This window comes from Pseudoliparis swirei, chromosome 9 (genome assembly GCF_029220125.1).
Source record: "Pseudoliparis swirei isolate HS2019 ecotype Mariana Trench chromosome 9, NWPU_hadal_v1, whole genome shotgun sequence".
In the NCBI taxonomy this organism is placed as follows: Eukaryota; Metazoa; Chordata; class Actinopteri; order Perciformes; family Liparidae; genus Pseudoliparis; species Pseudoliparis swirei.
Window position 1 is genome coordinate 15,251,992 of NC_079396.1, and position 15,107 is coordinate 15,267,098.

General features: G+C 42.5%; 3 protein-coding genes across 5 annotated transcripts; all 3 read left to right on the plus strand.

The window, feature by feature from the left end:
* Positions 1-78: 78 nt before the first annotated feature.
* arhgef3l (Rho guanine nucleotide exchange factor (GEF) 3, like) lies at positions 79-5,506 on the plus strand. 2 transcript variants are annotated; one of them, XM_056422791.1, is made up of 13 exons: positions 79-610; positions 914-959; positions 1,058-1,102; positions 1,599-1,664; positions 1,805-1,912; positions 1,996-2,154; positions 2,470-2,532; positions 2,680-2,776; positions 2,958-3,034; positions 3,219-3,476; positions 4,135-4,305; positions 4,453-4,645; positions 5,012-5,506. In XM_056422791.1, the coding sequence occupies exons 1-13, from the start codon at positions 573-575 to the stop codon at positions 5,254-5,256; spliced, it is 1,566 nt and encodes a 521-aa protein (XP_056278766.1). In that variant the 5' UTR covers positions 79-572; the 3' UTR covers positions 5,257-5,506. The 2 variants fall into 2 exon arrangements, with proteins under 2 accessions (XP_056278766.1, XP_056278767.1); XM_056422792.1 differs by lacking the exon at positions 1,058-1,102.
* Positions 5,507-5,598: 92 nt separating this feature from the next.
* usp21 (ubiquitin specific peptidase 21) lies at positions 5,599-10,648 on the plus strand. Of its 2 annotated transcripts, XM_056422802.1 has the most exons (12): positions 5,705-5,792; positions 6,348-6,567; positions 6,991-7,047; positions 7,153-7,270; positions 7,347-7,461; positions 7,699-7,818; positions 7,913-7,977; positions 8,074-8,261; positions 9,088-9,166; positions 9,243-9,350; positions 9,559-9,673; positions 9,827-10,648. In XM_056422802.1, the coding sequence occupies exons 2-12, from the start codon at positions 6,412-6,414 to the stop codon at positions 9,918-9,920; spliced, it is 1,215 nt and encodes a 404-aa protein (XP_056278777.1). In that variant the 5' UTR covers positions 5,705-5,792; positions 6,348-6,411; the 3' UTR covers positions 9,921-10,648. The 2 variants fall into 2 exon arrangements, with proteins under 2 accessions (XP_056278778.1, XP_056278777.1); XM_056422803.1 differs by lacking the exon at positions 6,348-6,567 and having other exon boundaries at positions 5,599-5,792.
* A 133-nt stretch (positions 10,649-10,781) lies between these two features.
* On the plus strand, positions 10,782-14,064 carry LOC130199381 (rho-related GTP-binding protein RhoA-C-like). Its single transcript, XM_056422839.1, has 5 exons — positions 10,782-10,886; positions 11,417-11,572; positions 11,917-12,037; positions 12,136-12,266; positions 12,463-14,064. The coding sequence occupies exons 1-5, from the start codon at positions 10,797-10,799 to the stop codon at positions 12,634-12,636; spliced, it is 672 nt and encodes a 223-aa protein (XP_056278814.1). The 5' UTR covers positions 10,782-10,796; the 3' UTR covers positions 12,637-14,064.
* Positions 14,065-15,107: the final 1,043 nt, after the last annotated feature.

The window sequence follows — 15,107 nt, forward strand, 5'->3', positions numbered from 1 at the left end:
TATTTTACTTTGTGTAAAGTTGTTTTGGTAATCATGTCACTTGTGGTGTTTTTCCTGTCTTGACTTGCTTCTGGCTCTTATCAGCAATTTCAATATTATCCATATCCGGGAAGCGCCGCCTGAATCTGAAACACCTACCTGTGAAAATGCCTTATCAGAGCAAGAAAGGATCTGTCCTAAATAATTTAACAAATGTGCGTTGGTTATGCTGGAATGTAAAGAGTAGTTTATTAATAGTTTAGTTTACTGTCGTACATTTCTTCTCATACAACTTATTCCATTTGCGTTCTTTGGGTTACCAAGTGGTTTTAAAATGAAATCTGTTTGAACAAGTCCATTTCTGAACCCTCCGAGTGGAGCGGATACGTGAATATGTGCAACCGTAACGGATGTGGTCGGCAGCGAGATGAGGAAGAAAGTGAGGAGGGAGGAGAGCACTGAACTCTGACGAGCTCGCTGCGAACAACTCGCTGTACTTTGCTGAAACCGAAAAGCCCGGCGTGAAAGTCTTATGCCCGTCTCGGTTTGAGAACGTACCGTTTCTGTGAAGATGCTTTGAAGACCAAGGGAAGATGGAAGTAGAAGAGACCGGTAAAACGAGGACTTCCTGGTATGCTACCTCTACATTTAGTTATGTTTCTACTTTGTGGTCCACAAACTGCTCTGACTGGCTTAACATGCATCCATCATGTGAGGAGTACCTCAAGTTGTTTTACATCTGGTGTCATGGGAACAACGCAAAACACTTTGATATTACTGTTAAGTACTCGCAGTAACTGTTCTCAATGGACTGTAGTACATGCTGTATTAGACGAGTGAGACATGCTCCTAGGATCCATCGAGCGACCTTGTGATTAAAACTATGAATGTAACCATCGTGTTCATGGCTGTTTGGTTTTGGCTTTTTTTTTAGTGCCGCAACATTAGAGACTCCCTCCATCCCCTGTGACCTTGCTGGGGTAAGTCACAACGTTTACCCTGATGATTTGACCTCATTGTGCTCTTATTATTATTTATTAAACCAAGAGCCTCAATCATTTACAATTCTTCTTTTTAGAAGAAGAGAAAACAAGACCCTGAACCTGTGGTGAGAATCATAGTGGTGAGTGATGTCTAACTTCACCTCCACGTTTCTCTCCAACTAGCGGAAGTTAGTCAACCTTCCCTTTGTGACCACAATGCTGAGCGCAGCGTGAACATTGTGCAGCCACGGAAGCTCCCCGAATGCCCCAACCTCTAAATGCTCTTTTATGACATCTTCATTTTGTTTTCGACTTTACGAGCGAACTTGCGTTGCATTCATTCATCTTTATCTTTTGTGTCATAAACGCACAAATCCATTTCTACTGCATGTATTTCGATGCATCTCCGATTCTTCGCTGAACATGCAGGTGATGTGGTGAGTGTTGCAAAAGCAGCCCGACATCTTGTGTTTTACTCCAGAAGCAAAGTGTAAACCTTCTTCCTCTTTGAAAGAGTCACACAGGAAATGAGAGCGCTGCAACATCTCACCCCTCTCGACATCTCTTTCCTCAACTCTCGTCTTTCTCAAGCGCACCTCATGCTTATTCTGTTGTGGGACCCATTATGTTTTTCAGGATGAAAAGGACGATGAGGAAGATGAGGAGGGTGAGATGATGTCCGACCCCATGAGGTATTCAGAGGTGAGTTGTTCCTCTTTTGCATGTGCCAGATATGTGTTGAGTTATTAATCGTTTGATGTGCAGCCAGTAATAGTCTGACTGACCCTCCCTGATGAGCCTGGGAACTAATCTGCTCAAAATGGGTAATGTTTTCATTTCAGGAGCCCAGTACCAAAAGGGTCAAACCTGTGGTGAAGTCCAACAGCCTAACCGGTCTCATAACCCCGGTGAAGACCCCTGCTCTGAAACGCATCGGACAGTCTATTTCGGTAACGATGCACAAACACTCGCAAACCTGTTATCATACAAAATGAATCGCCGGTGACTTTCAACCACTCTGCTCTTCACACAGCGGTCTATTAGTTTTCGCACGGAGGCTCGACCTTTGCCCCCGGCTCCGCTCCGCTCTCGCACAAAGGCCTCGTCGTTTCCACGCCGACGCAACAGCCAGTGCTGGAGTGACACTGTGGAGAGCCATAACCTCACTGCCAAGGAGATCAAACGACAAGAGGTGCTCCAGTGTCGCTCAGCCGCAGAAACCTAACTTCCATATTTTTGGAATATAACGTAATGTTTTTGGGTGGCGAGTGGGTCAAGCTTGGGGGCTGTGGTTGCAGTGTGGGCGGGGTGACTAGTGCCTCCTCTTTATTTCTGAAGCAGCTATACACTACACAGGCCTTCTGAAAGAGGATGTGAGCCTCAACTTCCTGTATTGAACAATCAGCTGTGAGAGCTCATGCCGTCCTTCTGTGTTTTCCACCTCGTATGCGAGTGCGTGTTTGCGCGTGTGTGTGCTCGCATCCACGTGTTGCCGTTCAATCCTCAGGTGATCTATGAGCTGACTCAGGGGGAGAGGCAACTCATTGAAGACCTCAGCCTGCTCAAGAAGGTACTTGTCCACCAAAATATAACATTTGACCTCTATTATTACCTCGGGACTCATTCTGCTGATTTAAGGTTCTCACACTTCCATACGCCTCTATTGGCTCTGCTTTTATTGTCGCCGCACCTTTCCTCCTGGTCTCTGTGCTCCCAGGTCTACTATGAGCCCATGCTCAAGTTGGACATCATGACAGAGAGTGAGCTTGGACAGATCTTTGGTACACTGGATTCTCTCATTCCTCTCCATCAAGGTAAACGCTCTCGCTGCTTTGATCTCTCCCCCATAGCAACCTGTCATAATTGTGTATGAAGGAAAGTAGGGCAGAGTGGAAAATACATATTTGACTTTCAACGTTTAAAACTGTATCAACGGTTTTGCTCAACATACTGTATATGATGGGTTTTAAATGTTCTGTCTTTATTTCATCCCAGATCTTCTGAGTCGTCTCGAGCGGCTGAAGGGATCAGAGAAGACCATCGGACAGGTGGGGCCTACCTTGATGAACTGGGTGAGTATCTCCATGGAAACCAAGGACGGAGAGAAGGGGAGAAAAGGGCACAAACCACATTCACTCAATAGTTCCTGTATTTACTCTATTGTGTTCCTCTCTAAACCCGTCGTCAAGTTCAGTCTGTGTGCATCTCTGCTTTTAACCGACAACACGTTTCATCTCCTCGTCCTTCTCTCCTCAGTTCCCTTGCCTGGAGGCCTATGTTACCTACTGCTGTAACCAGGTGGGGGCTAAAGCCCTGCTGGACCAGAAGAAGCATGATAAAAGAGTTGAGCACTTCTTGCGTCTGTGTCAGGAGTCCTCGTTCAGCAGGAAACTGGACCTGTGGAACTTCCTGGATCTTCCCCGAAGCCGTTTGGTTAAATACCCCTTGCTGCTGAAAGAGATCCAGAAGTGCACGCCTCCAGAGCACCCGGATGAGGACTTCCTGCCCGATGCTGTGAGTTGCTGTCCTCCCATTCACGTTCTTCTAAAAAGGTTCTCACGGAGCTCCAAGATGTGGGCTGCTTTAGATAGACCCGAGTTTCCTTTTAAATGTGCTTATATGCACTGTACAATAATTGTTAATTGCTACTAATTTAATTATTGTCACAATCTTATAAGTGGTCTGATTTTTTTCTTAGTTTCATGAAAACAAAAATGTGTCTGGCCAATTTCCAGATTATTAAGGCTCATGACTGAATATCCACTACTGCCAAGTAAATGTTGGACACTTAGTCTTTATAAGTGTATTCCCCTTCCTAAACCCATCAGACTGCAAGTGTGGAAAGTTCCGACACTTGTGTTCCCTTTTTAATTTAAAAGACTTTGCACCTTGGCGCCTCTTAATGGAAGCAAGAGAAAATGATTTTATGAAACATAAACTTCAGTGATCCTTCATTTGTAATGACTTTCTACCGAGACCTGAGGAATGAGAAATAATAAGTATGTTCGGGGGGCAGTTTTTAATTTAATAAGAAGTGTCATGTTATCATCGTAAACAGACTACATATTTGTACTATTCTTTTGCTTAAATATATAGTGAGTTGTATCCTACGCAGAACCCGGCCAAGAGATGACACACAAAATGACCCATGATAAACATTTGTTCTGTTCAGTTGCAACTAATCCAGAGCATCGTGGCGGAGGTGAACAAGAAGACGGGCGAGGCTGAGTGTCAGTTCTTCAGGCGCTGCCTTGTTTACCTCGAAGAGAGTCAGAGACTACAAGAGATCCAGCTGTCCCGCTTCCTGTACTGCCACGGAGAGCTCAAGAACAACAAGGGCCAGGTAGCGGCTCTCTGGTTCTCTTGAAGTTGTTGATTTGTTTGTATCTTAACTTAAAAACGGTCAAAACCTCTAAGGCCTCCCTAAGATTGTACCATAATATCTGATTAATAGATTATTTTGTACTTTCTTAATGTCTGTCTCCGTCAGCGGGTGCACGTCTTCCTGTTTGAGCTGGCCTTGGTGCTGACCAGGCCGGGGGAGGACAGAGAGGGAGGTCAGGTGTTCCATGTGTACAGACAGCCTCTGCCCAATGCCTTGATAAATCTGGAGGAGATCCCAGATGGGGAGGCTGGGGGAGGGGGCACCTTCAGGGGAGCCTTCACTGGAGGCAATGATAAAGGTAACAAATGCATACGACAAATGCATTATTTTGATATTGACAGCATCAAATGGTCTGAATATGGAAGCTTTATTCAGCAAATAGTTGGTATCCTCAATGAATGACTTAAACAATTAGCTAATTTGCAAAATTATTGCATTAATATTCTGTATATCAACTAAATTATCAATTGTTTTAGCCCCACAGTAATGGGGTGTAATTATAGTGTTTCATGCAGGTAAAGGGAGGGTTAAAGGAGGTACCTTTAGGCCACAACCAAGTCCTCAGATTGAGAAACAGTGACCCCTCCACCCCATTAGTTGAAGCATAACCTCCTCCTTTGCTTCCACTCAGTTTCCTTCCTCCATCTTTGTCATTCCATCCCAGTGAAAAACTGTTTCCGTGTGAGCAGCAGAGGGCGCTCCAAAGCTCGCCCGTACAGCCTGCAGGCCAACGACTCCTTCAGCAAGCAGCAGTGGATCACCTGCCTGCGCCAAGCCATCGTCCGGTCACGAGATGGGACCGCTCGGCCCAGCCAGTCGCAGCGCTCCCTTCCCCCTGATCCCGCCCTGTATCACATAGCTCAGCTCAGCCTCAGCTCAGACACAGAAATGGCTGATCATACCCGCTGACTGTCGGACTGATGATCATGGGGAAGTGAACTGCACATTGTCATTGGAGAGAATACAATATAAACTGTGAAAGATTATTGTGCTAAAACACATATAGAATTGCCGACATGGATTTAGTCTGTTCCTGCCTTTGCTAATGAATTGTGCGATTGTGGTGATGTTTGATGTACAGCTTTAGAACAGTATTACTGAATGTGGATTTAATGTGTAACATGTTTTCATTGTTTTAAAATAAACTGACATAGAAGTGTTTTCGGTACTCCTTACAAATACACACACGTTTAAGTAAACAAGATCTACATGTAAAAGATTAGTCATGATTATCCTCCCTCCCTCTTCCCCCTTTCGCGCTCTCTCCTCCCCCTGTGACACTGGTGAAAGGACAGGGGAGAGAGGTAGACTTTCAGTTTTAGCCTACAGACAGACACACTGTGAAACTGTAGACGTCCCCTGATGCATTTTTAACAGCTCAGCAGGGGATGGGAACAGTTTGGTTGGGACAGTTTGTTCACAGAAAGAGTGACGCAAGTGAGCAGGTGAGTCCAAACTGCTCTGTTTGTTTGTTAATGCTGGTATATTTATCAAGAATAGATTTGCAACAAATTTTGTTTGCGAGATTTAACTCTTAACCTGCGGAAAACAACATTAAGAGCAGATTTGGCTTTGATAACTTAAAATGGATGTGAGATTCTACATGGTATTTAATTGACTTATATCAGTAAACACTTAAGGTCAGGTCTCGTAATAGTCTTTTTAATTTTTTTAAATATGTGACCATTAGCTGTTATTGTCAAATCTGCATTCATGGAGCTCCGTTGGACCTTGACTCTCCTGACTGTCCTTACGAGAGGAAATGGTCAACTCGACTTATTCAAGATAGAGATTTATCTGCAGGGGAAGCTCATTTACAAATCAATACTTGTCTTTTCCCTCTCAGCTGTAAATGACATACCACATAATTTACCTGGAAAAAGAGGACTCTCTATTTCTTATGAACTACCGTCACGTTCTGCTGACTTGACACTAAATGTATGAATAAGCAGAAGTGGTCCCAATTTGAGGTGCAAACCTGCCTGGCTTTCATTTCTTAGGGAAACCCTTCTATCCGTCCCAGTTTAATTGGAAGACACTGCTGAGTTGTACCAGTAAAATAGGATGCCAGGAGCCAGTGGCGTCAACGCTGAGGGCTCTTGTGAGGCCCTGTGTCGAACCCTGGTCTCCCAGAACGGCCTCCAGAGAGAGACAGCCGACATCTCCCAGTCGGTTCTCTACACCTCACTGATGGGCTTGCTTCTGGTCGCTGACAACGAGGTGTGCGAAACGCATATAACCCTTAAATCTGTAGTAAAACCTCAGTCTGGTGTTCTGGAAAGTTTGTTCTTAACGTGGCATTTATGGGACATTTGTGAGACAAACTTTATATAGACAAAGTTTGTGTAAGATAATTAAAGAAGAGTCCAGACCAACACACATGTGCTTAAGCACCGGTCAGCACTCCTTGGTCTCTAATAGGATGAATCCTTCAGGCTGACCTCCTTTTAGCCTCTCTTGTTATGCTAATGGGATAAGAAGGCTAAATCTGGTCTTCCAATGTGGTACACACAGATCGAGAGTAACATGTTGTACAGACTTTGGGGTCAAATATTAGGGTACAAAATGGCTGTATTCTTGCAGATGTAACTGATTCATAGTTTGGGTCGATAGCATCATGAGTTGTCTTTTTTTTTCTTCCAGAAAGAGCATCTGTCCTTAGGAAGTGGAAGGTTTGGCCTTAGAAACATAGGAAACACAGTAAGTGTTAAATGATCCAGAATGTGGTTTGATTAAATACTTTTTCCAAAATCAATTTGTTTCCTAAACATGCACACTCTCTTCTCTACTTTGTCTCCAAAATAGTGTTTCCTGAACGCAGTAGTCCAATGTTTGTCTCACACACGTAGCCTCAGGGACTACAGCCTCCTCATGTCCTATCGGGATGAGAAGTTCTCCAAAGAGGAGGCTCGGCTCATGGAAGGTATTTTCCTCTCTCCTGCTGTTCCCGCCTCCTTAAGTTTTCATCTTTCTCATCGCTCCCCGTCTTCCTGTGCCAGCTTTCTCTCAGGTGCTGTCCGGCCTTTGGGATGTAAATGACGGGGACACAGTTGTAAACCCACGACAGTTTTACAGTATATTTAAAGAAGCCGTGCCTTACTTCAGTGGTTACAGGTGAGAATATAGATGATGTTTCTCTTTCCTTCAAGGTTACCTGCATCTTTCCATGAGCCTTGAATGCAGTGCAATACAATATCTTCTGTATCGGCACAGCTGTTTCAAGGACGAGAGAGGCACTGTAACTATTTCGATTCATTTTCTACCTCGAGTACAGGTTGCCTTTACATTTGAGACTGGAATAGAAATAGCTGCCTGTAACGTAAGGCGTCTTTGTCTCTGTGCTTAACCCAGTCAACAGGATGCGCAGGAGTTCCTCAGGTTCCTCTTGGACAAGCTGCACACAGAAATCAACCGCAGACCCTACATCCGACGAACCGGGAAGGAGCCCGAACTGACATTTGCCAGATTTAGGTGTGTTTAAAGTGGGAAATGTTCTCTGTTTGAAACGTTTGTGTCCTTCATGTGACCACATCTCTCTTTCCCTCGTCTCTCATTCTCCCATTAGGATTTCGGAGGAGGCAGCGGCCATGTGGAAGAAGCACTTGGAGAGAGATGACAGCAGAATAGTCGGTGAGATGAGCTTTCCAGTCTTGTTGATCCATCAGACTCTGCATTATAAATCCAATGAGGGCAACCCACTGACGATTCCTTCCGCCATTCTCGCAGACCTGTTCTCAGGCCAGCTGAGGAGCTCGCTGCACTGCTCCGTGTGCTCCCACGACTCCAACACATTCGATGTGTTCTGTGATCTGTCGCTGCCCATCCCCAAGAGGAGCTCTGTTGGGGCGGTCACGCTGAGGGAGTGCCTGGACCTCTTCTCTCAGGAGGAGGAACTGGAAAAAGAAAACTCACCAGTAAGCTCACAGTGTGCAACACCAATGGATTAAAATGCATCAACCATGTGCCTCTTACTGTTGAGGGCAAAGGTCAATGACGCCGACACTTTAAACTAGAAATGGTTTGGTCCAGAAACGATATTTGCATGCATCTGTTACCTATACACCTAAATATCTATTTGTTTGCACAATCTAAACATCACTGTGAAAAAGAAATGAAGCAATAGAGCGCCAGTAAATATTTGCAAAGGGAGGAAGGAAGCCAAAAAGCGTATACAGTGTCAATACAAAACAAGTATTCAACAATCAAATATAATAATAAACATCGGCATGAGAGATAAACATGAGTGGGAACAAGAAAACATGTGAAGTTTTGTTTTTCTATTGACTTTTTTAGACATATAAATGATTTTGTATTAGATTTCAAACTGTTACCGGGAGAGGGACCTCCACATTTAACGGTATATTTAGAACTACAAACGTAAGTTTAAAAAAATCCTGGTAGGATGTGATTGAAGGTCTGAAATGATACATAAACACATGTAAAAGTATTGATATCAATTGATCCTACGTTTAATTTCTTTATCAAATTGACTAAAGTTCCGGAGTACTTCCTCTGAATTTAAAGTGTCATTGAATTGGATGGGAAGTAGGATGAGTTAGTAGCACATCAAACAACATTTCAATAATGAATATATGGGTCAATACAGCATTATACAAAGTCAAATAAGAGTGGCAGATGACACTTTCCTCAACATTCCAGCATTTTTCATGAATTTTTTTGTACTGGCAAGTTGCAACAGACCATGTGTGTTTACAAATGTTTTGAACGTGTGTGTTTAAGATGTGCGAGAGGTGTAACAGGCACACAGAGTGCACCAAGCGGCTTTCCATCCAGAGGTTTCCCCAGGTTATTGTGATCCGTATCCTTGACCACAACTTAAAATATTAAGAGTATTTTTTGTGTCTGAAGTTATGATACTTAACAGTCTTGTTCAGATCTGAACCGTTTCACGACGTCACGGTGGTCCATCAGTAAAAGTACCGTGTACGTGTCCTTCCCACTCACTGACCTGGACCTCGGACGCTACGGGCCCGTCGACTGTGGTAACAACCAAATCCCTTTTACCTGCTTGAGTTGACCCTTCAACCAATTAAAATACAACATAATGCAAAAACTGTGTTCTATATTTGTTGTAATTTTTTTCAATGTGACAGATGAAGATTTGTTAAAACTGTTAGTTTTATTTACTTCTACAACTCATGGAATAATCCGACACACGTTATGAAGACGTATCTATGTATGTCCCCACAGGCCCAGTGCTGTATGATTTATATGCAATATGTAACCACACTGGGACGGTGAACATGGGCCACTACACAGCCTGCTGTTCAGACGAAAATGGTTGGTGTTTCTACAATGACTCGAGGTGAGGCGCACCCTGCACCCGAATAATTGTGTTTTAATAAGCATTGCCCTGCAAACTGCTACTTACAAAGCCCACTCTGTCTGTAGTGTGACACATACAGGATATAAACCTCTAGTTGTTTCTTATTATTACTCTCCATCTACCCAACTACAGTGTGACTCCAGTCTCGGAGAACCAGCTTCAGACCAATCAAGCATATGTGCTGTTCTACCAGCGCAGCAACAGCACCACCATCGTCAGGAAATAGAGCTGAGACTGGCTGAGCCAAGCAGCCAATCGGAGCATCTGTACCTGCAGTGTCCATAGAAACTAATAGAAGCAGCAGTGCTGTAACTCTTGCATCTATGAACAGCTCAATCTGAGTGAGAATGCCTTCAAATAAACTCTAAAGAGGAGAGGGAAGCCATGCTCACTTTAAAGGGAGCTTGAAGAGGGGATCTCCTCTTCTGAATCATGGAGATGCTTTTGAAGAGTCTCAGTGAGAGTTGAGACTGTAATGCAGTACAGCCTTAAGAGTCTCTGTGCCATACTTCTCAGGCAGGAGTGAGCTGTGAACTTGCACATAAAGGGCTCTTAATGTAAGATAATTGTGACTCATGCTTGCGATTCAACACAAACCCAAATATACAAAGCTAAATCTTGGGTGAAATGGAAATTGATGGAAAAATGATGACTCAATTGTGATATAGGATTTCATTTTAAGCTAAAGTTGAAATTGTCTAGTACTTCGACTCAACATGTAAATATCTGTAGCCAATACTATATGCTGTCATTTAGTGTTAATCTCCCTCCACTATTTAGCCATGAACACATGTAAATGGGCTATATATTTTCCCTCTACCTAAATTATAATTTCAATGTATAAATTCGTATGTACAAATAAATATGTTTTTTATATTTGGGCTTACAACTTACACAATTGAAAGCGTATTGCATTATTGAAAGCTTAATAAATAAAAGACACATGAAGTCTGATTATTAGACTTGTCCTATTTATGACGTAGTTCTTATTCATGTTTTATTGTTTCCGATACATCACTCATTTGTTGATATTTATTAAATAATAGAATTGTAAACTATGCTATATTAGGTAGATGAATTGATTGCCGCAGCCGACTGAAGAATGACGTCCTGGCGCACATGCGCATTAGAAGTGGGCGGAGTTCTCCAGTCGGTCAGGAAGAGGAGAAAAGCGGACACAGAACATCAAGCGGTAATCTTCCTCAGCAGTAGCCTTTAGACTTCATGCGGATTCTTGTTTCAGAGTCAGAAGTGCCACAGCAGTGCGATGAACGCCGCGGTGGCTCTTTCAGACCGAATACGATGAATGACAGTGTGACAAACCCCGGGAAAACCCGTTAGCTTGCTTGCTAGCTAGTGTTAGCTGTTTGACAGGCCCGGTCTAACGTTACTCTGTTCAGACGTGTTGTGTGTTTACACCTCCGAGGGAGCCGGCTCGTTTGCCAGCGGGCTATTTTTTAAATTAAAATGTAAGACATTCCTGCGTTTCTTACATTGCCTAAGCTGTTAACTTCTAACATGATGTGCCAACCAGGTGGAACTGTTGATGAAGGACAGACATCTTTGTAATGGCTCCGTGAAGTCTGATTCATCCGGTTACTTAACGTGCAAACTTGATTATATTATGTCTGGGTGTGCATTAGTGGAGAGCAACTTCGAGACTATAAATACTTGGATAACCGTGTATACTAGTTGATCCTTACATTGGACTCTGTTCCACAGATGGCAGCCATCAGGAAGAAGTTGGTGATTGTTGGGGATGGTGCATGTGGGAAGACGTGTCTGCTCATCGTCTTCAGCAAGGACCAGTTCCCCGAGGTCTACGTCCCCACGGTGTTCGAGAACTATGTGGCAGACATTGAGGTGGATGGGAAACAGGTGAGACCTATGAAGTACTCCGAACTGGGTTCATGCAGACATTCATTAATTACCAAATGTTTCCAATTTTGTTTTGGAATAGTCGGTTCCAGTTTGACTTTGCATAGCCAAAGGTCCAATATAATGAACATTGAGTGATATTGTTAGTGTTTTTATATTGTTGCCAGTATAGTACATATGTTCTCTCTATTCTGGCTTCATATCTAAAGTTTGTGAAGAATGTTAAATGGCTATACGTAGTAACATGTCTTGCCTAAACTCTTAATATTGTAATTTAACTTGCAAGCACAAGTAGCCCTCTTTTCATAGCCATAATGTATGCATCTGTATCTCTCTTTTCTCAGGTAGAGCTTGCACTTTGGGATACAGCAGGTCAGGAAGACTATGACCGACTGAGGCCTCTCTCCTACCCCGATACTGATGTTATTCTCATGTGCTTCTCTGTGGACAGCCCTGATAGTTTAGGTATTGTCTGAGCAACAGTCACACCACGATGTATCAAACGCCTTGTGACTGTGATGTATGTGTCTGATTACTGCATTCTTTCTCTCTTTTCGCTGTAGAGAATATTCCAGAAAAGTGGACCCCTGAAGTGAAACACTTCTGTCCAAATGTTCCCATTATCCTGGTGGGCAATAAAAAGGATCTGCGGAATGATGAGCACACCAGACGAGAGCTTGCCAAAATGAAACAGGTCAGTTTAAAAAAAAAAAAATGTATATGCTGGCTTGTGCATCTTGTCTTTCTTTCTTTGAATAGGGATAAAGCACAAACATGGACCGTAATATAAAATGAGAGGAGTTTTCTTTCATCCTTCAGCGAATAGCTTTTTTCCCGCTGCATATGGTGTAGAAGTAAACATGTAAACCTTCTCTCTGACATGTCTCCAGGAGCCAGTTAAATACGAAGATGGCAAAGAGATGGCGAACCGCATCAGTGCCTACGGCTACCAAGAGTGTTCTGCCAAATCCAAAGATGGTGTGAGGGAAGTCTTTGAGATGGCAACTCGGGCAGCACTGCAGGCCAAGAAACGTGGCAAGAAGTCCACCTGCCTTCTGTTGTAGGCTCTGGGAGAAGAGGGAGCTGCCTCCAAGCACAGATGGAAAGGGCAGCTTCCAATGAGATTTGACACGGAGAAAATTGGGGAGGGGCCAAAAACGTTTTGCTGATGCTTAATTTCTTATCAACCATTTGTCCTCAACAAATTAAAGCAGGTCTTAAATTATTTGATAGGCTTCTACACCGTGGTCCTTAGTCTATATATAGGATTATGTGCCATTTTGCTCTCTGCTATCAAACACTTTCAGATCTAAAAGCTGATGGTGAGGGGTGATTTGAAGTTGAGTAGATTTAAACAAGGTTGAAATGTGCCATGATGGGAATGAAGAGAGAAAGGGTCCTTACCAGATCTACATATGGAATTGGTTTGATTTACGACCAAGTGGATTTTACACAGTATCGCCTACATGTAGTGCCTTGAGAGCAGCGGTCAAGGAGAGTAAGTTGTGGGTTAGGGATTCATAACTAAGATGGGGTATTATTTTGTCATTTGTTGTGTCCACACATCACATTTGAGAATGTTTTGCTCCTTCGGGCCCATATTCTGACTCAGGCGCTATGCAGGGGTATGCTTCAACTAGAATGTATGAGAGATTTTCCCATACTAATTTACTTACTTGTACTTTGTAGTGTGTGTGCGTGCGCAACTGTATGGTGGTTTGCTTTCTCCAGTGCAGGTCTGCATGCGGTGAGTGTGTATATTTTGTGTGGGTGTGTATTAACATGTGTCTATGTACTGTATTCATGGAAAGGTCTTCTGCATTACTGACCTAACCCCTTGTTTCCATGCCAAAGTTACCCCTGATGGCCACATTTTGTGGCTCAGGTGGGTAATGGAATTAATAGCTACTCAGTGACATAGACATTTTCACTTTACTGGAAGGCATTGTACTATATCTCGAGGCACAATCAGGTTAAACATTTGAGTTTTTAGGACCGTCTTTGTGTGTACCAGAGATTCATTTGATTGTGTTAATCAGTGGGTCAAGTCATGAGTGGTGTAGTTGATGAGTTGAATATTCTTTCAGATGGATGATAGGCTTATCTTATTACTATAATGTCTACCATGTACTGTGTGTCTTACTCGGCTTTGTAAGGACATATTAATGTGTATTTCAAATTTGCCTTTTACTCAACTCTTCTCATCCCTTCTTTAATGATATTGTCATTATTGTACTATAACTTTTTATTGTTGTCTCTAATTTTCTTAGTATATTTTAATCGGTTTACTTAATCCTGCTGTTATGATCAGCTTGTCAGTTAAATGAGAAATTGTAACCTTTGTATTGTGTTTTTAGTTAATTGAAGTTAAAGCTTGGGGTGCAAGGCTAAAATGGTTTGGCGATGGGCCTTTCTTCTTTTTTTGTATTGTGACATATTACGGTTTTTGTTTATGGATTTCTTTTCCCCAAATAAAGCAGATATTAAGGTTGTATGATATTTTAGTTATTTCTATGTATTGATTAATAGCAATTACAATAATCGCTCTTATATATAGCATTAATTTACTTTTTTCCCAAATTACAAAACAACTCAACCCCATGAAATATCTGATTCTATGACTGATATCGGATCCAAAGATATCTACACAAACGCATCAATTAATGTCATGAAGTGTATTGGCCACTGGTTCAGGGTTCAGGGCCGTTTAATGAGGGCTACGTATTTCCTGTATAGCTTTAGTTCACGGAAATTAGCAGCGCCATAGAGCTGCAGCAGAATGGACAAGTTGGGATCTAAGGCAAGACGTTTTAACATTGGTGCTTTATAAATATTGCAATCTTTAATAGTGTAGCATAGGGATGCATCCCTACCGTTAGATAATGTGAAAGTCTCTTGTCAGTCATTCTAAGTAAACAAAAACTCAACGTTTCTTAGTTTCAGGTGATTATACACTGATTAAAACATAGTTATGGATGTTATATTCCATTTCTGCCAATGAATCCCCTATGCTACACACTATTCTTTTTAAAAGTACTAATAAAAGCGACCAGTGATGTAAGTGTAACCCACTGATTGGCTCAGGGAGGAAAATCCTTTAATTGGCCAATCCAGGACCCGAGTCCAAATAAATATCCGGGTCAAGGGTGGCCACAACCTGTTTTATTTTGGTGCAAACAACGGTGAGTGCAGCGCGATTGTACCTTGATTACTTTTAAGTGAATTTTGTGTTGTGGACTGTGCAATGTGCTTAGCATGTTTTGTGTACATGTTAGACCACCATTTTGTTATATTACATGGTTTTTTTCCCTTTTCCTTTGTATTTCCCTGACTATGTCAGCGCTTTTGGTTACTGCTATTAACATTCTTTTGTGTTTTGAATTAACTGTTTTTATGTGACCTTTTGTATAGGTCAGGTTTTTGAGCTGATACAAATTTGTATCGGATGAAGATGGCGAGCTACCCACGAGTTGGATGAACACGATGACTGCCCACTTTAACAAAGTTTATTTTTCATTATAAATATGTGTACTTG

What these genes read in the sequence shown, in the direction of transcription:
- usp21 (XM_056422802.1), top strand. Translation starts at nt 6,412, where the DNA reads ATGCCAGGAGCCAGTGGCGTCAACGCTGAGGGCTCTTGTGAGGCCCTG. An exon ending in CTGACATTTGCCAGATTTAG is followed by an intron (nt 7,819 to 7,912) that starts GTGTGTTTAAAG and finishes TTCTCCCATTAG; the next exon opens with GATTTCGGAGGAGGCAGCGG. An exon ending in TCCCCAGGTTATTGTGATCC is followed by an intron (nt 9,167 to 9,242) that starts GTATCCTTGACC and finishes AGTCTTGTTCAG; the next exon opens with ATCTGAACCGTTTCACGACG.
- arhgef3l (XM_056422791.1), top strand. Translation starts at nt 573, where the DNA reads ATGGAAGTAGAAGAGACCGGTAAAACGAGGACTTCCTG. An exon ending in AGGAGATCAAACGACAAGAG is followed by an intron (nt 2,155 to 2,469) that starts GTGCTCCAGTGT and finishes TTCAATCCTCAG; the next exon opens with GTGATCTATGAGCTGACTCA. An exon ending in TCAAGAACAACAAGGGCCAG is followed by an intron (nt 4,306 to 4,452) that starts GTAGCGGCTCTC and finishes TGTCTCCGTCAG; the next exon opens with CGGGTGCACGTCTTCCTGTT.
- LOC130199381 (XM_056422839.1), top strand. Translation starts at nt 10,797, where the DNA reads ATGACGTCCTGGCGCACATGCGCATTAGAAGTGGGCGGAGTTCTCCAG. An exon ending in TTGAGGTGGATGGGAAACAG is followed by an intron (nt 11,573 to 11,916) that starts GTGAGACCTATG and finishes CTCTTTTCTCAG; the next exon opens with GTAGAGCTTGCACTTTGGGA. An exon ending in AGCTTGCCAAAATGAAACAG is followed by an intron (nt 12,267 to 12,462) that starts GTCAGTTTAAAA and finishes ACATGTCTCCAG; the next exon opens with GAGCCAGTTAAATACGAAGA.